At 39.8% G+C, this 27,887-nt stretch overlaps 3 protein-coding genes across 4 annotated transcripts in view; 2 read left to right on the top strand and 1 right to left on the bottom strand.

The window, feature by feature from the left end:
* Window positions 1–27,887, top strand: part of LOC127642770 (uncharacterized) — a 371,536-nt gene that overhangs the window by 267,846 nt on the left and 75,803 nt on the right. The gene's annotated exons all lie outside the window — the stretch shown is intronic.
* LOC127642366 (DNA replication factor Cdt1-like) lies at window positions 118–6,894 on the top strand. Its single transcript, XM_052125013.1, has 10 exons — window positions 118–604; window positions 2,576–2,725; window positions 2,810–3,042; window positions 4,202–4,396; window positions 4,485–4,630; window positions 4,889–4,989; window positions 5,111–5,299; window positions 5,665–5,808; window positions 5,919–6,120; window positions 6,362–6,894. Exons 1-10 carry the CDS (start codon window positions 152–154, stop codon window positions 6,523–6,525), a joined length of 1,977 nt encoding a protein of 658 aa, XP_051980973.1. The 5' UTR covers window positions 118–151; the 3' UTR covers window positions 6,526–6,894.
* The window catches only part of galns (galactosamine (N-acetyl)-6-sulfatase), a 43,679-nt gene continuing 28,992 nt past the window's right edge, over window positions 13,201–27,887 (bottom strand). The window contains exons 13-14 of one of the 2 annotated variants that reach the window (XM_052125108.1): window positions 16,188–16,305; window positions 13,201–13,879 (exon numbers count right to left, since the gene is read on the bottom strand). In XM_052125108.1, coding sequence (XP_051981068.1) covers window positions 13,793–13,879; window positions 16,188–16,305 — 205 coding nt within the window. In that variant the 3' untranslated portion in view covers window positions 13,201–13,792. The remainder of the gene's footprint in view (window positions 13,880–16,187; window positions 16,306–27,887) is intronic. The other variant, XM_052125182.1, reaches the window with a different exon arrangement.

The following is a 27,887-nucleotide window of genomic DNA, read 5'->3' as shown; positions in this document are numbered from 1 at the left end:
TGGAACAATCAAAGCATTGGGCGAGGGGGCGTGGCTTTGGTTCTGCCTACATAAGTCACGTGGTCTACTTTCCCGCGAAAGTTAGTGTAGGAAGACACTTGGTGAGATAACAACAAATTGAGAAGTGCAGGGCTTTCATTCATAGTGAAATATGGCTCAGGCTCGGGTTACCGATTATTTTGCACAGAGTAAGAATGGTGGCGTGGATAGATCTGTACGGTCTGAAGGACAAAAGGTGCCCCGGGACGCAAAACCGAAGACATCGACCAGAGCCACATGCTGGTCGCTCGCCTCATCGGAGCAGCAGGAGTTTCTTAAAGTGATCGACGAGGCTTTATCGGCTGAACCCGTAGATACCGTGACGGACCGTCGAGATGCGAGTATTGAGGGACCTACAGCGAGTCCCCGCACCCCTAAACGCAGCTGTGCGGAGTTTGATGTGTGCTCGGTGGTGTTCCCGTCCGCAGCCGAACTACACTACTGCGCCAAGAAGCGACAGCGGCTTCAAGCGGGTCAGAACTCCAAAACGTCACCAGAGGAACGAACATGCCAGAAGAGCGCCAGAAAGAAGCTCGATCTCTTGAAAAATGACGGCAAAGTGCAGGTAAATATACCGTATAGTGATAGACGCGTCCAAAACAACTCGACGGGGCCCAATTGAAAAGTGTAGCCATTTTTTAACTTGGCAACTGAAATGGCTAGTTTACCCCAACATTGTATTTATCTCATTATTTACTATCCGAGATGTGTCTTTCATTTTATTTTCTGCAGAACTCAAATTAAGATTTTTAGAAGAATATTTCAGCTCTGTAGGTCCTTACAATGCAACTGAATGGTGACCAGAACTTTGAAGTCCCGTAAAGCATATAAAGGCAGCATATAATAATCCATAAATTAAAATGAGTTTACTGTGGTGTAGATCTGAAATAGTCATATAAATATAATTAAGGGAAACACAAAAAGATCAACACGATTAGGCCTACCTATGTTGGTCTTTAATGACCCTGGACACTTGTTTAGTAATCATTTATATATTAATTGGCATATATCTGGAAAAAATGTAAGCGACCACTGCAAAATTATCCATTTCTCTGGATTTACTATTTATAGGTGTGTGTTTGAGTAAAATTAAAAATGTTAGTTTTATTCTATAAATTACTGACAACATTTCTCCCAAATTCCAAATACAAATATTGTCATTTAGTGCATTTATTTGCAGAAAATGACAAACGGTCAAAATGATAAAAAAGATGCATTGAATAATGCAATGAAAACAAGTTCATGTTCATTTTTAAACAAAACAATACTAATGTTTTAACTTCGGAAGAGTTCAGAAATCAATATTTGGTGGATTAACCCTGAATTTCATGCTTTACCAGTCTTGAAGCAGCTCGGCTTTGTTTGATGGCTTGTGGCCATCCATCTTCCTCTTGATCACATTCCAGATGTTTTCACTGGGGTTCAGGTCTGGAGATTGGGCTGGACATGACAGGGTCTTGATCCGGTGGTCCTCCATCCACAATCAGGGAACATTGTCAGAGCAGAAGGAAGCAAGTTTTCTTCCAGGATAACCTTGTACGTGGCTTGATTTATGAGTCCTTTACAACGACTAATCTGCCCGATTCCAGCCTTGCTGAAGCACCCCCAGATCACCGATCCTCCACCAAATTTCACAGTGGGTGCAAGACACTGGCTTGAAGGCCTCTCCAGATCTCAATCTCACCATTAGGCGACCAGGTGGATGATCGGTGATGATCTGGGGGTGCTTCAGCAAGGCTGGAATCGGGCAGATTCGTCGTTGTGAAGGACTCATAAATCAAGCCACGTACAAGGTTATCCTGGAAGAAAACTTGCTTCCTTCTGCTCTGACAATGTTCCCTGATTGTGGATGGAGGACCACCGGATCAAGACCCTGTCATGTCCAGCCCAATCTCCAGACCTGAACCCCAGTGAAAACATCTGGAATGTGATCAAGAGGAAGATGGATGGCCACAAGCCATCAAACAAAGCTGAGCTGCTTGAACTGCTGTGCCAGGAGTGGCATAATGTCACCCAACAGCAATGTGAAAGACTGGTGGAGAACATGCCAAGACGCATGAAAGATGTGATTGAAAATCAGGGTTATTCCACCAAATATTGATTTCTGAAATCTTCAAGTTAAAACATTAGTATTGTGGTGTTTAAAAATGATATGAACTTGTTTTCTCAACATTATTTGAGCATATTTGCATATATCTTTTTTTGTTATTTTGACCGTTTGTCATTTTCTGCAAATAAATCCTCTAAATTACCATTTTTATTTGGAATTTGGGAGAAATGTTGTCAGTAATTTATAGAACCAAACGAATAATTTTATTCAAATGCTTGCCTTTTCAAAACGTAAGTTGGTTTTTATAATTGCAGTTATAATCGACAGTTGAACAGTGAATAATAGGTTTAATTAACTGAAGTTTACTATTTAATGTCTGCTTCATCTGCATGTCAATCAATGCATATACAGGATTTCGAGTCCAGCCTCTGCTGCGTTGGTTTTGTTTCATTTGGCTAACCCAGAGCTTTTTGTCTTTTGATAAAGAGCTGCAAATCTTTGGCCAACACCACTCCACAGGTGCCTCAACCAGCTGCCAGCAAAGAATCCAAAAACACTGTTAATCATAATGCAAATAGCTCCCCCGTCAGCAAGGCGAGTGGTGACCATAAACCAAAGCGGACAATCAGGAGCAAGGTAATGCATGGGGGTGAATCGCACCTGTGCAGGAACCTCCTGGTGTTTTTGATATTTTCACTGATCAGGTTTTTGTTCATTCAGAAAATATTTTCGAGAGAAGACGTGGCGGTGTTGAAGTCCAAGCTGCAGAAACTGAAAGGGCAGTCTGAAAATGTGACGTCCCTCTCTCCGGCCCCGGTGTCCGCGTTAATGGAGCTAAAAGCCCGACTCGATGCGGCCCGGGAGATCTCCGCAAAGGTTCAGCAGAGGAAGGCAGAGAGAGTTACAGAGGATGCTAAATCTACTCCGGCTCAGGTTGAAGAACCAGAGAAAAGGTGAGTCGGAATGATAGATTCTAGAGAGGGCGCGAGCCCTTTCATGTTGTCTCATAATAAACTCTTCTGTGCATTAGCTTTAAGGAATTTGGGAATTGTAACTTCAGTCAGGGACTAATGGATGTGTAGTTGTTACACCTAGTCCTGGTGTGCGTTTGACATGTGAATGCGCCGCTACCCTAACGCGCTATATAGTGCAAAATCAAGAAGTCTCCAAAAAGGGCCTGGGTAACTCTACCACCCCTGGAGTCGCACATTTGAATCCAGGGACGTGCTGAGTGACTCTAGCTAGGTCTCCCAAGCAACCAAATCTGCAATATGTACTTTTATGATAAACTAGGTTACTAAAGATCTAATACTTTTATTATACTTGTTAAATTACATTATTTCAGTAATTCGGTTTTTGTAAGGTCTTACGTAAGTTCATACATTAACTTCATGTGCACTAGTGGTTGTCACGCTGGTGCTAGCAGCCCTAATCTGTTCTGTTGTTTTTACCTATGATACTTAAAGTTATGTTATTGAACTTCGATTTAGGCAGAATAAAAAAGTTGAACTTTCTATTTTGACATGGCGACAAGACTTGATGCAAAACTTCCTCTGATATCCGTCTGATGCATGTACAATAAGGGACCGTTCCCACAAATGCATCCTAGTGCTAATAAATGATAAGCTAGAGTGCCGCCATAGTGCATTGTGTGTGTCTCAATGGGCTTTCAACTGTTGAAATTCATTTCACAACATCTAAAAATGTGACGCTACCTGCGCGTGATGTAAAATCTGAGACGCGGCAAAAGAGAAACCATTGGAAAAATGGTATATAGTCTGCGTCGATTTAACTCAACGCTCCGTGAGACACCATGTTAACTCCAAACACATTCGTCTGAGTTAAACACCAATAATATAATGCTAAGCATTGATGCAAAATGTTGTGTGAACGCCACCTGAGGGTTGCAACTTTTTTTTTTTTTTTACCAAGTATTTTGGTCTGATGGCTCTGCTGTTTTGAAGTTGGTGTATCATTTTGTTTCATAAATTGGCATAGAAGCTGGCATGGTGTTTAAAACTAACTTTATTAGGGTAATCTTTCAAAAGGCTTGACGTGCTTTTGCCTATTTTGGTAGTCACAACATGACCAGAGACATTTTTGTTGTTTCAGAGAGAAGCTCCCAGCGTATCAGAGGTACCACACTCTAGCTCAGGACGTGCCGCCTGGTCTCACGCTGCCTTATAAATACAAAGTTCTGGCTGAGATGTTCCGCAGCATGGAGACTATCGTGGGCATGCTCTTCAACCGCTCTGAGACGGTCACTTTTGCAAAGGTCAAGCAAGGAGTCCAGGATATGATGCACAAGTAAGAGGCTGGATATAACGATATCTTCAGAATGTTGGTTTGATGAACCCCATTGTGAATCGTGGTAACACTTTTGCTGTCTTTACAGGTGTTTTGAAGAAAGTCACCTGGGACAGATAAAGGCGGTGTACCCATCTGCCTATACTTTCCGTCAGGACAGAAACATTCCATGTTTCAGTGCCACTGTAAAGAGATCCAGCTACCAGCTCACAGTGGAGCCCGTCATTGACGAAGGTGAGAACTCATTAACCAGTGTTGGGAACATCACTTCACACAAAAACAATATAATACATCTTTGGATTGGTATTGATGTGTAATGGGATCAATCTTGTTTTGGTGCACTCACGGTGCGTGGTCTACATGACTGCTATCCTGTTACCTAACACTGCATAACATGTTACCCCCAACGCTGCTCGACTTCTGTATGCAAAGTAGGTTTAGTTATTTTTTAATATTGTAAAACGATCATAAACAATGTTTTTCCTTCCCCAGAGTTTAATGGTACCCGGCCAGTGTTGTCTGCGTCTCGTCTTTTAGAAAGAAGGCACATTTTTCACCAAAACCTGGTTGAAGTCGTGAAGAGACACCATAAGGTAATTTGTTCATAAGGTTTTTTCGTGTGTGTGTGTGTGTGGCGCGCAAGTAACAAGGTTTTGGGTATTGTTTTTTTTTTAATAGTTGTATATGATTATGAAGTCTTTCTATTTCTTCCAGGTATTCTTGGCTTCCCTCAACCCTCCTATTGTTGTCCCTGATGACAAACTGACTCGCTGGCATCCCAGATTCAATGTAGATGAGGCTCCCAGCATCAAGCCCAGTGATTTGCCTCAGCCGCCACAAACGGAGAGAATGACCTCGGCTCAGGAGGTCCTGGACAAGGCTCGTGCTCTCATGACACCCAAGGTAAGCACTTAAACATGGTTGCCGCGGATCCTTAAAATGGCTTAAATTCGTTTTTCTGAAATGTAAAGGTCTTAAATATCTCAAATGATACAACAAAAGTCATGATTATCATTTATAGAGGTCTTAAATTTGGGGAGGAAAGACGGTAATCTTGATATGACCTAATGTGATGATCAAACTTCAAAAGGGGGGGGGGATCCAGGTTGTGTACATGTGTATTTAGGAGTGACTTAAAATTCAGAAATGGAAAAAGCTGTTCATTATTGAGGGGCTTTAACGCCATTTGTTCAAGTAAATAAATAAGTCTAAACTAAGGAGTGTTGCATAATTGAGCCAGTAATAACATGTTGATTGGAACTGACTAGATGGAGAAGGCATTGGCTAACCTGGCATTGAAAACCGCAGAGGCTGCGTGTGCAAAGGTGACCGAGTCTATAGAGAAATCCGATGTGACTCCAACCCAAACGCCCAGTGTTCTCAAAGGAGTTTCACCGTCTCTGCTGGAGAGGGTGGGTCAAAATCTCCACGTCGTGTAGTCGTCCGCAACTTTAGTTGTACTTCGCTCATACTTAAGCCAAGCTTTGTGCGAGAACGTAATTATTATTATTGTCCCCCTCAGATCAGAGCTAAAGAGGCTCAGAAGCTGCATGCTGCCATGACCCGGAACCCACAGCAGGAGGAGCGTCTGGCGATGATGTCACGGCTCACAGAGATGGCCAGAATCCTGAGAAATGTGTTTGTAGCGGAGAAGAAGCCAGCGTTAATCATGGAGCTTGCCTGCAACCGCATGATCGCTAGCTACCGTTCCCCACTCAGTAATGGTGAGTCGCGTCTCCTGGTTTTTCTTTACGAAAGACGATGGCTCCGTTCCATCTAAACCTGAGACTTTCAAAAATATCTGATGCTTAAACGCTGTCTAGTTAGGAAGGTCGGAAGCTCGCTAGGTTTTTGAGACGAGCTGATTTCACAAAGTGCTGTTAAATATTGGTGCTAGTTTTTGCTGCAGTTCTTTTGTGGTTTCCATGTTTAAGTGATTTGTTTAAATCTTTCTTCCATTTTTAGATGAAATGGAGAAACATCTACATCTGCTGGCTGAGTTGACACCCGAGTGGCTAACGATGCATCCAATCAGGAAGGACCTTTATCTAAAACTGAACAAGACGATGGATCTGAACATAGTGCTGCACAAACTGAACCACAAGATTAAAGCAGAAGAGCGACTCTGAGAACATTTCAATGAGATGCTGAGACACACCATGTGCAATATTTGTTTTTTACAATGGATTCTACCTGGATTTTAACTTGAGGTTGTGTGTGTTCATATTAGATGCCAGTTTATGCATAAGAGACTCTTTCAAGTTTGAAGTTGTGATTTTTCTTGGTGCTCACCACAATAACAATTGATAGACCTGCATTGTACTGAATGTGGCATTTATGTTAATTTAAAGCTCATGGCTCATCTTGCATGGTTCGAAATGTACAATGAAGTCATTTCATGCAAACAATGTGTAAATTGTTAATTCAGAAAAGATGCCTAGATGCTCAAGCCTGTGTACATAAGGCACCGCTGTAGCTTTGTCTTCTCTTTTTGTAACCCCTAGTGGATTGTTTTGTACATTACAATCACACCGAGAATAAAATGTGTTTCCAAATGCAATTTTGTCTGAAGTTAATAAAGCTGTAAAGTAATTAAAGGGATAGTTCACCCAAAAATACAAATGATGCTATGTGCTCACCCTCATGCCGTCCCAGATGTGTATGAGTTCTGCCGAACACCATTAGATTTTTGGAAGAATCTGTTGGTCCATACAATGAAACTGAAGGGTGCAAAAAACGTTGAATCTCCAAACGGCACAAATGCAGCATAAGAGTAATCCATCTGGCTCCAGTGGTTTAATCCATGTCTCCAGAAGTGATCTAATCAGTCTTGGGTGAGAACAGCCCAAAATATTACTTGCACTATAACATACCGGCCAACATGGGATTGCGTAAAATAGGGAGGAAATAGTGTGGACTTTTCAGACGACCCCTTCCTTACCCACAGTCTAATGGATATGGAACGATTATGCCATCTGACCAGCCTACAGGACGCATCATTTCATATTTAAGGAAGGGACGATCCTGTATGAGTGAAGTGTGGATGCAGAAACATGAGTTTATTGGGAGATATTGTACAGCGGGAGGAGGGATGAAAAATCAGGAGAAACCCAATAAAATCGGGAGTGTTAGCAGGCCACAGCGGTCTCCTTGGCGATCATGATTTCAAGGACGATTACACGGGCCATTTAGCGCTCCGCTCAGCCGTTAAGCAATAGGAAGTGTCGTGTTTGAAATCACGATTGTGCATAGAAACCGCAATGGCAAGATGTACTTTGAAAAAGGAGTTATATTTTGGTCTGTTCTCACCCAAAATTGATTAGATCACTTGGATTACTTTTATGCTGCTGTTGTTTGCTCTTTGGAGATTCAAAGCTTTGGCACCCATTCACTTGCATTGTAAGGACCTTCAGAGCTGAGATATTCTCCTAAAAATCTCATTTGTGTCCTGCAGAAGAAAGTAAGTCACACCAAGAATGGGCATTAGAATAATATTGATTCCCAGACTAAACATGACATCTGTAGGCAGTGCTGTATTAAAGAGAACAGCTTCAGCTTGTCTGATCCATTAAGGTACTTCAGTTCAACCTCCGCCCGCTGCTGTTTGATCAGCTCACATACTGCATGCATGTGCTCCTGACAAAATAAGAACAAAAATACAGTAAATTTCAAGCAAATGCAAGCGATAGAAAGTGTCTGAGTGGTAGCAACAATTACAAAGATTATTTTCTGTGGTACAACTCTGCAGTTTACTAGCCGTATTGGCTGTAGCCTGAATTATAACGCTGGTAAACCCTGTCATATGGTAAACCTTTGAAGGTGGTAAATCCCTGATTTTATCACATTAATCTTGCTAACCCGTACAATGTTTACATCGGTTGGCTATTCTTTTGAAACTGAGTATTTTAACGTTTACGGATTGGTCCCATTCACTTCCATTGTAAGTGCCTCACTGCAACTGCAATTGTATTTTTTTTAAATAAACGAGGAACGAGTCGAAATTATTTTCTGTGGTAAACAACATTATGCCACAAATGATGTCAATTGAGCTTCAGTTACATTGAACCCGGCACTTTCCTTTATAAGATTAAAAGGGATAGTTCATTCAAAATGTATAATTCTCATTATTCACTCCGCCTTAAGTCATCACAAACTTGAATGATTTTGTTCTGCGTAACAAAAATAAAGATATTTTAATAGAGATATGTTGTCTGTTTTCCATACAATGAAAGTGAATGGTGACCAAAACTTTGAAACTCCAAAAAGCACATAAAGGCAGCATAAAAGTAATCCATACAACTCCAGTGATTAAAGTGAATCGGATGAAAACTTTGAAGCTCCAAAAAGCACATAAAGGCAGCATAAAAGTAATCCATACAACTCCAGTGATTAAAGTGAATCGGATGAAAACTTTGAAGCTCCAAAAAGCACATAAAGGCAGCATAAAAGTAACCCATACAACTCCAGTGATTAAAGTGAATGGTGACTGTCAAGCGTTTCTTTGACTGTGCGTTTCCCCACACTTGAAGGAGAGAGGTTCTCACTATTTGAAGCTATAAACTGGATTCCACTCAGTGATTAGGCCTTGTGAATTACTTCCATCCATTTATTATAGAATTCATGTGGGTAAAAAACCTTCAAAAACATAATCATACATAGTGTTAATCCCAAGGAAACCCAATAAAGTGCATAAGTTAGCAGGTTTAACATGACTTAATTTTAACATTTTTGCGCAGCACTACAAATACATCAGTACCTTAAGTTAATGAACCATTTACCATGAACATTCCACCAAACCTAAATATATTGCACAAAGGTTGGTAAATATTACACATTCAATTAAAGATGGTAAGTATTATACAGCTCAATAACAATAAATGACATCCGTAATTTACCCTACATTATAAAGTACAAAATAAATGCATTAATAGCTTTTACACATTTGCATGATTTAAATTGACTAGACTAACCACAAAGGCCATGAAATAACCTATGCTTTTAACCATATTTACAAATGAATTGCCATTTAATAATTAAACAAACTATATGCAATTATATAGTCAAATCACTTAAGTTAATATTTTTATTTATCAAATGGGTTTAAGCAGTATTCATATGATTTGGACAGCTGTTAAATATTTCAAACACCGTTACCAAATCAAACCAGGCAAACTAAGTAGATTCGTTTAAATATACACGAATAGGCATATTTTAACACACTACACCAATAAACACCATATATTAAAAATATGCTACTTAAGAACAATGACGCGATTTACAGAGCTTCATTGAACGCTATATTCACACGCTGATAACAGCAATTAGCAAGCATTACAAAGTTCAGTGTTTTTCAACCAGCAGAGCTTCAAGCTTACCGGCTGTCACTTCAGAGTCCTTTGGTGAGTACACGATCCCACACAGTGTTCAAAACAGACATCCAGCGCTGCTGTCTGCCGTAGCGTCAGCTCCCATTGCACACACACAACAGCAACGGTGCGTTGCCTTATCCGGCCTGGGCAAGCGCAACTTATTGCGGATTAGCTTCACCTGGTACTAATGAGGGAATGCAAGGGGACGGGCGGTTTGCCGCAACAGTAACCAAACCTTTGAAACTCCAAAAAGCACATAAAGGCAGCATAAAAGTAATCCATACAACTCCAGTGATTAAAGTGAATGGTGACCAAAACTTTGAAGCTCCAAAAAGCACATAAAGGCAGCATAAAAGTAATCCGTACAACTCCAGTGATTAAAGTGAATGGTGACCAAAACTTTGAAGCTCCAAAAAGCACATAAGGCAGCATAAAAGTAATCCATACAACTCCAGTGATTAAAGTGAATGGTGACCAAAACTTTGAAGCTCCAAAAAGCACATAAAGGCAGCATAAAACTAATCCATACAACTCCAGTGATTAAAGTGAATGGTGACCAAAACTTTGAAGCTCCAAAAAGCACATAAAGGCAGCATAAAAGTAATCCATACAACTCCAGTGATTAAAGTGAATGGTGACCAACACTTTGAAACTCCAAAAAGCACATAAATGCAACATACAATTAATCCATACAACTCCAGTGATTAAAGTGAATGGTGACCAAAACTTTGAACCTCCAAAAAGCACATAAAGGCAGCATACAAGTAACCCATACAACTCCAGTGATTAAAGTGAATGGTGACCAAAACTTTGAAGCTCCAAAAAGCACATAAATGCAGCATAAAAGTAATCTGTACAACTCCAGTGATTAAAGTGAATGGTGACCAAAACTTTGAAGCTCCAAAAAGCACATAAGGCAGCATAAAAGTAATCCATACAACTCCAGTGATTAAAGTGAATGGTGACCAAAACTTTGAAGCTCCAAAAAGCACATAAGGCAGCATAAAAGTAATCCATACAACTCCAGTGATTAAAGTGAATGGTGACCAAAACTTTGAAGCTCCAAAAAGCACATAAAGGCAGCATAAAACTAATCCATACAACTCCAGTCTTCTGAATTGATGCAATTCAACATGATCCAACAGACTGAAATATAACTCTCTATTTTTACTGTACAAGTTGCCATTGCAGTCTCTTGGCATGATCTGTGATGTGCTCTGTGCATGTGTCAAGCACTAGGAAGTGTAATCGAGCTTGAAATCATGATCGCCATTGAGATTGCTGTCAAGATGTACAGTGAAAAAGGAGCTATATTTTAGTCTGTTCTCATCCAAAACTGACTGGATCGCTTCGGAAGACATCAAGTAAACAACTGGAGTTGTATGGATTACTTTTATGCTGCCTTTATGTGCTTTTTGGAGCTTCAAAGTTTTGGTCACAATTCACTTTCATTGCATGGAAAAACAGACGTCATATCTCCGTTAAAATATCTTATGTTTGTGTTAAGCGGAAGAAAGTCGTTTGAGACGACACAAAGGTGAGTAACTGATAAGAGAATTATAATTTTTGGGTGATCTATTCCTTAAACTCATTTATATGACAGTGACCAGCGAGTCATCAATGATCAGGACCTTCTGTCCCAGAGAGACAGCATCTTCATGCTCCTCTCCCTCAGCCTGAAACAATACAAATAAATCAAATCATGAGGCTTGCATCAAAACAACAAGTAGAGATGAAAGACCCGGGGCTCGTGTATAAAGCTGTAAATATGTGCACACCGTCCACACACTCTTGACTATGCGTAGGCACTCTTTTGTTGGTGCATGTGAATTGGTGACATTAAGTGCCAAAATAATGAACTGAACAGACTAAATAAAGTATGAGTTAAGCACTTGAATCAGAAGTAACTGTTATGCAGCCGATATTAGGCTAATTGTATGCGCCTAACTCAGAAGGCATTAAAAATGTAAGCTGTGAAAGAAATATTGATATGGATGTGCACTTTGGGAAGACTTTCTGTAGCATCACATTATTAAAAAACTATTTTCTCCAAAACAATCAAATGGCACCCTTCTTACTTAAGAGTAAAATATATTTGAAGTATATTCCCATTCATATTTTACATTTTTAGTGCAACTGGGAGACTAGGAACATGAAATTGTTCAGCCATGACTTCCTGTTTGACAGCGGTATAAATATGAGGTAACACACAGGTAAAGTTCCCTTGATCATCCATCACAGCGGGTTAGACTAAAGAATATTGTTCTGATGTGCGGTAAATGGTTGTTGAGCTTCACAAAATGGGAAGTGGCTATAAGAAAATAGCCAAAGCATTAAAAATGCCCATTTCCAAAATCAGGGCAATAAATAAGAAGTTCCAATCAACTGGAGATCTTAAGAATCAGCCTGAAAGAGCACGTGTGTCTATATTGTCTCCACGCACGGTGAAGAGGATGGTTCAAGTGGCCAAACAATCTCCAAGGATCACAGCTGGAGAATTGCAGAAATTAGTTGGGTCTTGGGGTCAGAAAGTCTTCAAAACTACAATCAGACATCACCTACATCACCACAAGGTGTTTGGGAGGGTTTAAAGAAAAAAAAAAAACTCTGCTCTCATCCAACAACAAACTCAAGCTTCTTCAGTTTGCCAGACACTACCGGAACTTCTATGGTCAGATGAAACAAAAATAGAGCTTCTTATGTGGTGTAGTGGTGGTGGCATAGTGGGCTAAAGCACATAACTGGTAATCAGAAGGTTGCTGGTTCGATCCCCACAGCCACCACCATTGTGTCCTTGAGCAAGGCACTTAACTCCTGGTTGCTCCGGGGATTGTCCCTGTAATAAGGGCTCTGTAAGTCACTTTGGATAAAAGCATCTGACAAATGCATATGGAAAAGTACCCATACCACAGTTGAATATAGAGCTGGATCTTTAACGTTGTGGGGCTGTTTTTCTGCCAGAGGTCCTAGACATCTTGTTCGGACACATGGCATCATGGACTCTATCATATACCAACAGATAATAAATCAATACCTGACTGCCTCTGCCAGAAAGCTTAAAATCTTCTGACCACAAAATCAAGGTTCTGCCATGGCAGAGGCATGGACCCCATAGAAAACCTGGGAGGTGCACCGTAGGGTGGACCTCTGAATTCAAAGGATCTGGAGAGATTCTGGATGGAGTATTTGCTAAAGCAGAATAGAATTTAATGGCTCTGCCTTATTTTTGATGCATTTTATTTTATATGGTACATATTTATTAACCCATGAATGTAGTAGTTAATGTAACATGTCATGATATTAACCAAGTAGTGTTTTATGTATTAGGTAGAAAATGAAATTACATAAATATATGTAATCTATGCGACAAGTGTCTGACTGTGCAGAGGGAGCTGAGCTCAAGGAGAGAAGAAAAGAGATGAGACTGTATTTAATGTTCAAGCATTTTATTTGATTAGAGAGGAAACATATATTAGAATAAAGCAACCTTGAAATACAGTTGAAGTCAGAAGTTTACATACTTAGGTTTAAGTCATTAAAACTCTTTTTTTTAACCACTCCACAGATTTAATATTAGCAAACTATAGTTTTGGCAAGTCGATTAGGACATTTACTTTGTGCGTGACAGGAGTAATTTTTCCAGCAATTGTTTACAGACCGATTGTTTCACTTTTAATTGACAATATCACAATTCCAGTGTGTCAGAAGTTTACTGTGACTTTAAGCAGCTTGGAAAATTCCAGAAAATGATATCAAGCCTTTTAGACAATTAGCTTCTGATTGGCTAATTGGAGTCAATTGGAGGTGTACCTGTGGATGTATTTTAAGGCCTACCTTCAAACTCAGTGTCTCTTTGCTTGACATCATCAGAAAATCAACAGAAATCAGTCGAGACCTCAGACAAACAATTGTGGACCTCCACAAGTCAGGAAGGAGACGCATTCTGTCTCCTAAAGATGAACGTAGTTTGGTGTGAAAAGCTCCATGAGATTCACTCCTTTATGAAAGTTCCTGAGGATGAACTGCATTAGTGCGGCCAGTCACACTTCCATGGCTTTGACTCGGGTGCTTTCAGACATTTGCCCAACTGCTCACAGCCAGGAGGACTCCAGTTCTGTTCAAAGAAGACACACACATGAATATAAAGGGATTTCTTCATAAGATGCCGCTGTTGCTTTTACTCTAAATGAACACTTGAGGGCACTGTTGCATCACAATCCTTTATATGACGTCAGATCATTGATGGCCTAAACAATTTTCAGGAACATTAATGCAACACAACATGTACAAAGGGGACTGAATAATATAAATAATTTATTTATAATAAATACAAAAAATATAATTATTATAATATAAAGTACATTTTTGTTCATATAATTTATTATTAATAAATACACATTTGTTAATATTTAAAATAAATTATAATAATGAAATGGAATAATTATTTTTTTATAAATAACAGTTATTAAATCAGGGCAAAGCTGATGAAAAATATGTTTTGCAAAAAAGTTTGGTTAATAATTCAGTTCAATGAAAGTAAAATACACAAACGTGACAAACAAATAAATAATCCAAACATAATCGCTGATTTTGATAAACTACATCAATAGAAATGAGACGCTTGTGGGATTTTCTCTACTTTGCTATTTAATTAGATTTTTGGAAATGTACGTATAACAGTTGTGCATATTAATAAAAAAAGAGCTGAATTTTCATATTTAAATATTTTAAATTAATTATGTTTCATCTAATTAATTATTTATTCATGAATAAATGTGTTGATTTCTGAATACATTATAATAATTAAATGTAATAAGTATTTATAAATAAACAAAAATTATTAAATCAGGGCAAAGATGATGGACGATAAATAATATAATATAATCGCTGATTTTGAGAAACCGTGTCAATGGAAATTAGACATTTGTGGGGTCTGTTCTATTTGTCTGTTTAATTTGATTTAGGAAGTTTATTTAAAACAGATGTGCATACTAATAAAAAATATATATGTATATTTTATATGTTAATACAATTATTTATTGATCAATATTTGTAATAATTTAAATAAATTACAAAAATTACATGGAAAATCATTTTTTGTTAATAAATCTAAATGATTAAATGAGGTTAAACTGATTAAAAAAAAATACTCTTTTTGCAAAAAATGTATGTATTTTAAAATGCTTAATAGTACAATGCCCAAACATGCTAAACAAATATAATTTTTGCAGATTTTTGCTGATTTTAAGAAAATGTACATTAATGGGGTTTGTTCTATTTTGCTATTTAATTTGATTTTGGATGTTAACTTATAACAGCTGTGCATATGAATTTAACAAGAGCTGAATAAAAATGATATATTTTTTAAATATTTAAATGTCTTAAAATAAATTGTGTTTAATATCATTAATTATTTATTAGTAAATACATATGTTAATATTTTACATAAATTACAATAATTAAATAAAATAATAGTTTATTAATAAATACAAATGATCAAATCAGGTCAAAGCTGATATAAAACTTTATGTTTGCAAAAATGTATGATTTTTAATTACTTAGCAGTACATTTACTGTTTACCAAAACAAGCCAAATAAATAGTGGAGTGGTGGTGGCGTAGTGGTCTAAAGCACATAACTGGTAATCAGAAGGTTGCTGGTTCGATCCCCACAGCCACCACCATTGTGTCCTTGAGCAAGGCACTTAACTCCAGGTTGCTCCGGGGGGATTGTCCCTGTAATAAGTGCTCTGTAAGTCGCTTTGGATAAAAGCATCTGCCAAATGCATAAATGTAAATGTAAATAAATAATCAAAACATTTCTGCTGATTTTTGGTAATTGGCTACTTCATTTTGAAAGCAGGGTTGCTGCAGAATTTGTCAATCAAATTGAAGACTTTTTAAGACCTTTTTCAAGACCTAAACTAACAAAATGAATATTGTATCCCCATACCAAAACAAATGGGGTGTAGTGTTGATGATGATGGTGTAATCAACCAGCAACCGCTGGAAACACTCACAAGCCCCCGCGTGCTCGAAAAAATAAGTGCCCCGTTTTCACTGAAGGACACTTTTGAAGTTTGATAATCACATTAGGTCATATCGTGATTCCTGTCTTTTCCTGTCTTTCCGCCCCTAAGACTTCTTTTTAAGACTTTTTATGACCTTACGTTTCCTCAAACTGAATACAAGACATTTTAAGGATCCGCGATAACCCTGGAGAGTTTACTAATTGCATTTGTGCATGAAATAACAAAAGGGCTGAAGTATGGACTGATGCAAACCACCAGAATACTTTTTGAAAGTTCACTTCCTGTGATGACCGCCAATGGAAGAATCCAACTAATGTTAAATCAGGTCTGTAGAAACCAGCACATAAGCAAACGTGTCACACACAAACAAGTCCTGACAGCATCATCTCACCATGACTGCCAGGTCACACATGTTGAGTTGAGGCATTCCAGGGATCAAGTCCTTCTGATGCTGATCCACCAGTGCGGACATGTATCGGAAAACATTCTGGTATTCCTTAGACAGGACACTGAAAGATAGCATGAAGACAGTAAGAAGAGAGAAGAATGAACTTGAAACAAAAAAACAACTTCACAAAAAAGTACTGTGATGGTACTATGATACAGTGCCCTGCAAAAACACAGGGATTCACCGGAACACTTTATTTGTAAAAGGGCGGCATCAGGGCATCAGGTGGTAATGCCACGCTACATCAGTAAATCATTTACATTTCTGCATTTGGCAGATGCTTTTATCCAAAGCGACTTACAGTGCACTTATTACAGGGACAATCCCCCCGGAGCAACCTGGAGTTAAGTGCCTTACACAAGGACACTTTTTTCAGCAGAACACCAACATTTTTTTTTAGAAGAATATCTCAGCTCTGTAGGTCCATACAATGCAAGTGAATGGTGACCAGACCTTTCTAGCTCCAAAAAGCACATAAAAGAAACATAGATGTAATCCATAAGACTCCAGTGTTTTGATCCATAAAGCGCTATTATAGGTGTGGGTGAAAACTTTCACATCTGAAACTAAACAGTCACCACAGGTGACTTCCAGATGTAAAAGTGAAAGTGGAGATTTAGAGTAAAAAAGATGAATTTTGATCTGTTTCTCACCCACACTGAAAATATGGATTTAAACACTGGAGTCATATGGATTACTTTATGTGATTTTTGGGACTACAGAGCTGCGATATTCATCTAAAAATCTTCATTTGTGTTCTGCAGAAGAAACAAAGTCATACACATCTGGGATGGCATGAGGGTGAGTTAATGATGAGAGAATTTATTTTTGGCTGAACTATCCCTTTAAAGCCAATGCAACAAATACTATTATGATGTATAAAGAAAGACTTTACATTTTAAATAATATATTTTATTATTATTTATTCATTATTTTACATTACAGTAAGGGCAATGAAAAGTGGGTTTGAAATATGCTTAATTGTCATGAAAATAATGTAGCAATTCAATATATATATATATATATCCCAAAATAGGCTTAATTTTTCATTTCTTTTGATTTTGGGGTGACATATGACCCAGACATGTCCTTGACAGGTTTCGTAAGATTCCCCCGATTACCATATTCATGTAACATGGTGTTTACATGGTACTATTCTTCAAAGAATACAACGGCAGTACCGTGGTACTTTTGGTACTTCTTTATTAGATGCACCTCCATCACATTTTGCAGTTATTTTACAGTGCATAACGCTTCTACCCTGCAATGAAGAAATGAAAATGGTTACTGAGATGTTTAAGATCAACTGCATCCTTTTCTTCAATTAAGAACTGTCATCCCAGTCTCATCACGGTGCTGAATATAAAACAGTTTTAATTAATTCTTCACTCATGCATGCTTATTACAAGATAATGCATGGAAAAATAAGTGACAGACGGGCAATATCATCATAAAGCACACACACTAATGCACAAAAATGTCCCTGAGGGTTGGTACTTCCACACAAGCAGTGGTGTGTCCTCTCATTATTTGTGTTGGACAGCATACTACACCCCTGCGTAGTATGCAGGGACCGTGATGGTTTCAAAGGAACGCTGCGCTCAATAGGACCTGCAGACTTAATGGGCTCTGGAGAATGACTGCGTGTGCAAGAGACAAATATCTCCACTGCAATTACAGCCGTAATACAATGGCAGGCCACACCTGTTCCAGCCCTGTCCCCTGCTCTCAAAGCCTGCCTTCTGATTGGCCCCCAGGGAGTGGGAGTGTGTGCAGGGTAAAGTGTCAATTAGTGTAATTACCCTGGGCGCTGTCCGACGCGCACCTCCACTGCCTACACTTCTGCCCTCCCGTGGGACAGTCGGCATGAGCCGAAACCAGCATCTGACCTTCTCGCTCTCAGTCTGGACCAACCAACACCCTTAACCCCAAATCACTGACACTGCAGATCTGAGACACTATTTGTCAACAGTTAAATGGTTTTTAATAGTGGTATGTGTTAATCAATGGCAGATATCTAGAGAGCACGCACACACACACACACACACACACACACACAAACACAAACACAAACACAAACACACACACACACACACACACACACACACACACACACACACACACACACACACACACACACACACACACACACACACACACACACACACACACACACACACACACACACACACACACCCCAAGACAAAGATCCCCCATTTAGGCTTAACAGACTGTAGGGGCAAGTGCTGTTAGCGAGCACCTATGAAGGCCGGAACGGTACACAAGGGGGTGGGTGGCTAGCACCACGCCCGACCGCCTTTGTCTCCCCAGTAGCGATGTTTTACACACTGCACCAGGTACTCATTTTAGGCTGAGTCAATCTAGGGGAGGCCCGGGATCGGTTCAGATAATCGTCACTGGTGTTGGCCATGAGCGGGAATCGAACTCGGGTCGCCAGGTTCGTAGCGCAGCACATTATTCTGTACATTATTCCAAACTTTCGGACTATAAGATGCAGAGTCTTTCAGATGATGAAAAAAACACAAAAAAACATGCAACGGTATATTCCAGAAAATACAGTACATAAGGCAGCGCCACCAACACATCCCTAGCAGTTCAAATGAAAGAGGTGCGAGCGATCTGGAGAAATGTGGGGGAATTATCGCCAGTGCAGGTCCCACAAGGAACCCCTCGAGGCATTGCTTGGTCACCAGTCCAGTATGCCAATGATACCATGTGTCCTGAAGCTGAACTGATGGAAGTTCTTGGTCGAGCAGTGGAGAGACAGCAGCTTGAGTGGCCATCGATGGAGGCCCCAGCCCTCTCATTTGGAAGAACGTTTTTTTGTCGTACCAGCGCACTTAATTTCTGTCCCGAGCCATACTCTGCACAAGCTCTCGTTCCTGCAGCTACAGCTTTTATGGCACTCGATCACAAGGAGATTAAGGTGTATGCCCAGCTTTCTGCAATTGAGAGAGCAGTGGCGTTTCATATGTGTTTCGCTTCTTCTGCATTGGCACGGAAGTCAAGACCAGTCCACCAAACCTTGTACTGTAGGATAACTTCCAATATTTTGGGTAAGGCATACACTTCAGTGGGTCAGGCTGGTGAGGTACTGCACACCATGGGTGTGTTGCAGGCCTACTAGGCTGATCTACTGAAAGATTTGGATAAGGAAGGAGAGATCGGCCCGACACCTTCCAGGAGCTGCGGCGCATCACAGATCTGGCACTGAGGGCAAACCAGGCCCAGGCCATCAGCAGGTCATTGGCAGGCATGGTGTCAGCTGAGCACCAAATTTGTCTCAATCTGTGGGAGCTGAGCAATAAGGAGAAAGCTGTTTTGTTAGACACCCCAGTGTGTGATCTCTTTGGGGATGCAATTGAAGCATTCACCAAGAGATTTCATGCAGCTAATAGAAGATCGATGGGCAACAAGCACATCTTACTTAAGCGAGGTGGCAGTATGGACCAGTCAGTCCACTCAAGCTCTTCGTCAGGACAGTGTCCAGCCAAGCTCAGGGCACCAAATCAACCAGTTCCTTCTAGTAATGCAGACAGGGAACCGCCAGTGAGTGGTCCGGTCCAGGGCCGGGCGACTAGACGGAAGGTGGTCCTTATGCACCCTTGACCCGGCAGCAAACGTCTGGCTGGGCAGAGGCAGTGTTTCTGACACTCCAATACAAGCAGTGCGGGGTATTCGATGCAGCCCCCAAGCCTTTCGCTCCATCCACACAAGGCTGCTGGGATCGAAAGTGAATATCCCCTTTATTAGAGGCTGCAAACCCAGTTGTGCCTGCTCGGGGCATATATTCAGTCACGGCTGTCCATTCCTCAAAGTGGGAAAGGAACCAAATACCAGTGGGTTCGGACCAACCTCTCTGTCCACTACTGCTCTCTGGATGCATGGCGCAGACTTCCAGGAGTTTCCAGATGGGTACTGATCCCAGTCCAGTATGTTTAGGTGTTCCAGTTTGCAAGGCGGCCCCCACGATTCAACTGTGTTCAGAGATCCAATCTCTTCTTGCCAAAGGTGCAGTAGAGATCGTGTCTGCAGTCGACGAATGGAAAGGCTTTTACAGCCTGTATTTTCTGGTCCCCAAGAAGAACGGTGGTGTGCGACCAATTCTGGATTTGAAGCCTTGGAACCAGACACTCAGGAAGTCTCCATTCAAAATGGTGACTCAGAGACAGTTTGTGTCTCAATTCTGTCCCTTGGACTGGCTTTGGTCAGAAGACCAAAAAAAATGGTTTAATTGATATGAAAATAATGTCACAATGTGAAATGCTTTTTCTTAAGGCAAAATATACCTTATTTGTTTCCTTTTCACAAAGCATTTTAGAAAACGTGTACAATAAATGCATAATATTTTAATTTCAAATGCAGCAAGACTCAGTTGGGCTTGTTCTGAAAGTTATAATGTTTTCAGCGAGTGTTAGTTTGTGAATGTATCTTACGCCCATCAAAAACACAATTCTAAACCTGAGCTCAAAATAATTTCACTCCCATCTCCTCTTGGGTAAGCTACGAGATCAATTCAGAGCGTGCAATATGTGATGCAGGAAACATTTGATCTTCTATTCATGATCGACAGCAAAGACACACCAAGGGGCATGGTGGAGCAACGTTCAATCTGCTAAATGAATGCCGCTTTCACTCTATGTCCTGTGTATTATGCCCTTGGGACTCTAATCAATAATTAACAATAACATGTTTATTTATGCTCAGAGCCCAGATAAAAAATAGAAACTCCACAGTCAGCATGGCTCATTAGCATTTCCCTGATCCCTGCAACTGTAGACGCGCAATTATTAATGACAATGCATGCAATTGCATTCTTTTGATTTATTATGCATGACACCTAGGGGGGTAGGGGCATTGCTCAGGTGTGCCACCACACTGATTAGAGATTCACACCAACACGTGCGCGAGCATGCATGCATGCATAACACAGCAGTCTTGCATGCAGAGAACACAATGAAACAAGAGTGAATCAGTATTCACATGGCAAAAACACAAACAAGTGTAACTGAATAAAATGAGCTGTTCTGTGTCTCTCTGTAAAACTGCATCTGTCACAAAGACACTTTGTGATTTTGCATCTCCAGTATTCCACATGTGGTTCTGAAGGGAAAAAAACGCAAGCATTGTAGATAAAATTCAGAAGCTGAATTTTTAAATTCGACTGAAGTCAAGTAATGTTGCAGCTCCTAAAGAAGTTCACAGCCAGTTAATGTTTTAATTACTCACCAAAGCCAAATTTGACATGCACTTGACTTAGCACCGTTTGGGTGTTATGCATTAAACATGAACAGAATGAATTTGAGTGTAAATCCTTCGTAAAAATATTATTACGTAACTGGTCACATTGAATTGAATGCAACACGCATTTATGTGAGAATTACGTCCATTCTACAGATGTACGCAAGCATGCACCAACCCATTTGTTATTAATGCTTTATTAAATTAAAAGCAAACATAAAATATATATATATATATATATGAATAATTTTATGAGCAATGCACTCTATAGATTTAAATGTACACTAAATATTTATGTTTTATGGTTCGTAAAACTATTCTTATAATTTATCTCTGAATGGTTTTACGAATGATCCGTTCAACATATTTAAATGTGGACCAAGAATATTTTTTGGGCTATCAATCGATGACATTTGTATTCGAAATAATTGCATGATGTGGCAATTAATTAATCGCAATTCATTAAAATCACAATTAATTGCAATTACTTACATACATTTAATGCGAAAAGCTCCCAAATAAAGGTAATTTAGAATATAATAATTAAAACAATTATAAACATGTAATAAATCGTATAATTCAGACAATTCAAATACAATTCATCAAATACATAGATTGTGGCAACAGACAAGCATTTCTACAATACAAAAAGTGGCTTTAAAAGTCAAAATATTGTTTGTTTAATGTTCTGTATCTGTATCGACCTCATCTCTCGGCTCTATTTTTAATTGTGGGTCTGTGTACTCGTGCGTCAGACATTCTTTTGGAGCGTCTCACTTCGCTTGCATTGCGTCTCACTAGTTTTCAGTGGCTCTAGTCCGAAGCGCTGTGTTTTTAGAATGATGTGCCAAGTTCAATGTAGTTTGAAATTTTGTCTCATGTTCCCAGCTTGGTCCAGCTGTCTTTGAGCATGAGAGTTCGTCATCTGTGTAAGGCTGAGCTGACTGCAGGCTACCTGTACAGCTGGAGCGCTGACTGCCCCCTACTACATCAAGATGATACATAAAGCATGAGGGGGGCTTGGGTAGCTCTGCGACTTTTGACGCGGACTACCACCCCTGGACTCGTGAGTTCGAATCCAGGGTGTGCTGAGTAGTCACATTGGCCCGGTTGCTAAGGAGGGTAGAGCCACATGGGGTATCCTCCTCATGGTTCCAATTAGGTGGTTCTCACTCTCAATGGGGCGTGTGGTAAGTTGTGCGTGGATTGCGGAGAGTAGCATGAGTCTCCACATGCTGCGAGTCTCTGCAGTGTCATGCACTGCGAGCCACGTGATTACATTTAGATTTACATTTATGCATTTGGCAGACGCTTTTATCCAAAGCGACTTACAGTGCACTTATTACAGGGACAATCCCCCCCGGAGCAACCTGGAGTTAAGTGCCTTGCTCAAGGACACAATGGTGGTGGCTGTGGGGCTCGAACCAGCGACCTTCTGATTAACAGTTTTGTGCTTTAGCCCACTATGCCACCACCACTCCTCTGCCACCCGGATTGAGTTGAGTAACCGCGCCACCATTAGGACCTAGTAAGTAGTGGGAATTGGACATGCCAAATTGGGGAGAAAAGGTGATAAAATAATAAAAAATTAAATAATTGACAAAGGTATGAGGGCATCATTAATTGTTAATTTAATGAATTTGTTGTTTGTTTTATGGTTTGTAAAACTATTCTTACATAAACTGTCATTATGAATTTACTAATGATCTGCTGTACAAATTTAAAGGTGCACTATGAAATTGTTCTTTTATGTTTTGTGGTTCATACACACATTGCATTGTGCAACATTACACATAATAATTGTTTTACAAACTATCCGTTATATAGATTTAAAAGTGCACTAACAAATATTTGTTTATGTTTTGCTGGCCTATCCAACAGTGGCCAGTTTTGAATGCTTGCATGCAGTGAACAAGACACAGGAGCGGGATCCGTATTCATGCAGTAAAACCACCAACAAGTGTAACAGAATTAATGAATAACATGACTCAGACACACACAAGCACACACATATACACAGTTGGAACAAGACACGGGAACTGAGCTGAAGATGCAATCAAATAGGCTTTGCCTCCCCTTCCCCCCCACCCCCCACTTGCCCCTGGTGGAAATTGAGCAGTTCTACGAGCACTATTGATTGAAGGCTGAAGTGCTTGTCGACTGCAGATGAGCCCTGAAATGCCTGTTACATTAGCTCAGAGGAGGATGTGACTAATGTGCTTTCGGCAGGGTGAGGTGGGCCGGGCAGAGCGGGGTGTGGTGAGAAATAGGGGTCAGCTTGGGACCTGTCAGATTGGTTAGCATTCTCATACCAAACATACAGCCAGTACAATATCCAGGACAGGACTAGCATTAACATCCAGACCAACACAGATACGGCACACTTTTTCTTCATAGTTTGGACTGACTGTGCAGAAAAATGGCAAACATGGATTTAAAGTCAACATGAAATCAACAGGGTTGCCACACCTTTTGACCAATGAATTTCCAAGGAATTTCTCCATGACTTTTCCAGTTGCTTTGATTACTGGATAAGAAGTTTTAAAACGAGTAAATAGAGAACAAACTCACAAAGAGCAATTTCTAGCCAATTAAATATTTTAGAGCAAAGAATAACTTGAAACATTTATATTCACTCTGGAAATTGACGACATTCCAGGCCTGAAAATCCCTATTAGAAAATTCCGTGATGAATACAGATTTTTCCATAACTGTTCGAACCCTGAATCAAAACTGACCCTATTTCCTTTCATAATATACATTCCTGGTCATCCCATAAGGAAAACATATTAATTGTCAAAATATAATAACATGCTCCACCTCAGAATTACTTTCACTTTGCGCTGAACTTTTCCTGAGAAATATGTATTTCCGCTAAGACGTTTGAGAAGCACGTCTGTTTTCAGCGCAAAGTCTAAACTCAGTTGCTGCATTTGCAGTTTGGAAATTCCACCAGCAGGTGATAATAAAGTTCGTCCAAACTCTGAAAATAATGTGGAACATCAAATTATTGAGTTCAGCTCCTGACGATCTCAGTTGTAGCCATTTTATGAAACAACACTTTATGAGATTTGTGTTAAACTATCTATGGGTCATGGTTTATTTTCCAATAATTATGTTTATACTTACAATTGTATTTCAGTCATGCCAACTCTCTGAAACATTTAGCATGTTAACGTGGGTATGACATATTGATAAAATATTGGGCTTGGCAGACCAAGCTAATGCTAGTGCTGCAGAGCAAGTGCGGAGTCTTGCTACCGCTAGAAAACACACATACTGAGTTAGCATGTGGACATGCTGCTACTGCAGCACATATTGACAAATGCAAGACATGCTGCATCATGCATGTATTACAGTGCATGCTGCTGCACAAATACACATGACAAACAACCCCCCAACAAAGCAGTGTAGATGTACAAAACGCCTAACATATAAACACACAACACAACCCCCCACCCAAACAGATCTATTGCCCAGATTTATGTACTGCTGCTGCTCCGCAGAGCCATGTGCAACGAGTGTATGCTAGCTAGATGTGCTCTGGCCACAGGCCAATGGAGTAACGATAATGAACTCAATTTCTATATGTGCCTCAGTCTGCTTAACCAAATATCTTAAACGGCAAGTGACCCACCTCATAATGTGTACCTAAGCCAGGAAAGCCCAGAGATGATTTAACTAGTGGCTTAGACTAGCTATGTGTGGATTTATTCAATCTATTGACCTAAAATAACGATGTGTGCCAGGCAGATTTTGCGAAGGCTTACCTTTTTAAAGACGCGCTTCTATGTGTCGTGGCCAAAAGCAGACCTTACTGTGTCTTAGGAAAACTGAGCCATTTAATTGTTAGTCAAAGAGAGAGACTCAATTTGATTGGCTACCCTATAACAAGTTATAAGGCTAATCAGTTTACAACATGCAAGCCGACTGGCTTAACATGTCACACTTAAGCGAGCCGATTGGCTAACAGATAACAAGTCAAAGAACCTATCAGCTTGCGCCACATAGAGTTGCATAGAGTTGCATGGCTGAACTTTGGTCATTTATGATTAATTTGAATTGGTAATTTTCCACTTGTTGTCAGAGAGAGATTTGAAGTCATTGCAAAAGGGGCAGGTGGAAGAAGTTTGGTATGATTTTGTTAACCGCTTCGTTATTATGATTATATTTTCGTTTAATTTGAATAAATGAATGACATTTTTCAAAATCGAATGGTAGAAGTGAAAGGCTAAATCCTAATCATCATGAAAGCCACGTCCCATGCGTATGAAAGGAGCGTCTCACTGTCATATAAATATGCCTGACAAAGTGAGAACATTGCACACAGTCCATTTACACTACCAACTTTTTATGAATGTGCTGTCTTTGTTTTTAATCACTGACCCTTGACAGGAAATGGACTATGGCTGTGGCTCATGTGGTAGAGCGGGTCAGCCACTAATCGTAGGGTTGGCGGTTCGATTCCCGGCCCACATGACTCCACATGCCGAAGTGTCCTTGGGCAAGACACTGAACCCCAAGTTGCTCCCAATGGCAGACTATCACCTTGCATGGCAGCTCTGCCGCCATTGGTGTACGAGTGTGTGTGTGAATGGGTCACAGTGTAAAGTGCTTTGAATACTGTTAAGGTTAAAAAAGGTGCTATATAATGCAGATCATTTACCATTACACCAGCCCAGTGCTGTCAGTCTCCACCTGACTGGAGGTATGTGCATAGATAGGCTCTACATCATCTTAAGTGGCTCTTTAGTTGTAGACAGAGATTAATGAGCACCGGGCTCTACAGCTTGGTGCACAGAGCGCGGATGACCCACAGACTGACGTGGATTCACAGGGGATCGGGAATGAGCGAAAGACTGCAAATGAGAGGGTGGTATTGGATATGGATCATTCTGATATAAAGCATCTTCTGCACATTTTCAGAGAGGATGAAGATTATCAAACTCTGCAGCGCACTGAACACAATATCGATTTGTTTCTTTTGTCATTGCTGCTGCTTGAATCCAACAGAGCAGAAAAAGATGGAGAGATCAAAAACAATATTGAAGTTGAATTACTCTGCCTGTCTTCAAGAAAGTAGAGTGATCATAAAAAATCAGATGACAAGAGAGGAAAAAAATTTAAAAGGTGGAATAGAGGCAGTGCTCAAAAATTTATCATTTTCACATTTTGGGGTTTGGAAGACAGACGTAAACTATAGCAGGTTCAATGGCACAGCTGGTGTATAAAGGTAAATAAGAGCCAATATTATAGCAAATATTATTATATAAACTGTTATACAAGTATACATTATCCCCCCTAGGCTGTTTAATAAAGGTTGACACCTTGGCTGTTTGTGGTAATTTTTGAGCACATTTTTGAAACAGATTGGGTGTAACTTTTATAGAAAGTTTTTTAAAAGAAATGACAACATTTCTTCTTTCCTTCAGTAATAATAAAAAAATATGCACTTATTTTGTAATTGTATGCTATTTATATCTTATTTAGTAGTGGTGGTGGTGTAGTGGGCTAAAGCACATAACTGGTAAGCAGAAGGTTGCTGGTTCGATTCCCACATCCACCACCATTGTGTCCTTGAGTAAGGCACTTAACTCCAGGTTGTTCCGGGGGGGATTGTCCCTGTAATAAGTGCACTGTAAGTCACTTTGGATAAAAGCATCTGCCAAATGCATAAATGTATTTACCGGTATGTTTCTCAATTACACCATTCATTTGCACATTCAAATAAGCAAATTTATATGAACTTTACTTCAGTAAAATTATATTTTTGCAATAATTTGCAATGATCAATAATCACATTGTTTAACAAAGAGAAGACATAGAATAAACATTTTGTAACCAAAAATGTATTTTTAAATATAAAAATTAAATAACTCAAAGTAAATTAGTAGGGATGCACCGATCCGATATTGAAGCTTTTAAACGGATTCGGGTATCGGTCCGACGAGCCCGATCCAAATCCGATGCTGTGTGTTAGTCATGTTCGTTACTGTCAAGCTCCAAAAATGACATAAAAGAACCATTAAAACACCATTAAAGTAGTAAATATGACTCGTGCATTTTATTCAAAGCCACTGTAGATGTGTTTAATAAGTAAATATATAAAATGCTTGCGCAGTTCCAGCACATCAGTGAATGGTGCTGCTCTGTTTACACACACACACACACACACACACACGTTGTGTTTCCATGTTTTATGGGGACTTTCCATAGACATAATGGTTTTTATACTGTACAAACTATATATTCTATCCCCTAAACCTAACCCTACCCCTAAACCCTAACCCTCACAGAAACCTTTTGCATTTTTTAAATTTTCAAAAACATAATTTAGTATGATTTATAAGCTGTTTTCCTCATGGGGACTGACAAAATGTC

The sequence above is a fragment of the Xyrauchen texanus genome, chromosome 1 (assembly GCF_025860055.1).
Source record: "Xyrauchen texanus isolate HMW12.3.18 chromosome 1, RBS_HiC_50CHRs, whole genome shotgun sequence".
In the NCBI taxonomy this organism is placed as follows: domain Eukaryota; kingdom Metazoa; phylum Chordata; class Actinopteri; order Cypriniformes; family Catostomidae; genus Xyrauchen; species Xyrauchen texanus.
The sequence above is the reverse complement of the archived record's forward strand: the minus strand, read 5'-3'. Positions and strand labels throughout refer to the sequence as shown.

What these genes read in the sequence shown, in the direction of transcription:
- LOC127642366 (XM_052125013.1), top strand. Translation starts at nt 152, where the DNA reads ATGGCTCAGGCTCGGGTTACCGATTATTTTGCACAGAGTAAGAATGGT. An exon ending in GTTGAAGAACCAGAGAAAAG is followed by an intron (nt 3,043 to 4,201) that starts GTGAGTCGGAAT and finishes TTGTTGTTTCAG; the next exon opens with AGAGAAGCTCCCAGCGTATC. An exon ending in TCGTGAAGAGACACCATAAG is followed by an intron (nt 4,990 to 5,110) that starts GTAATTTGTTCA and finishes TATTTCTTCCAG; the next exon opens with GTATTCTTGGCTTCCCTCAA.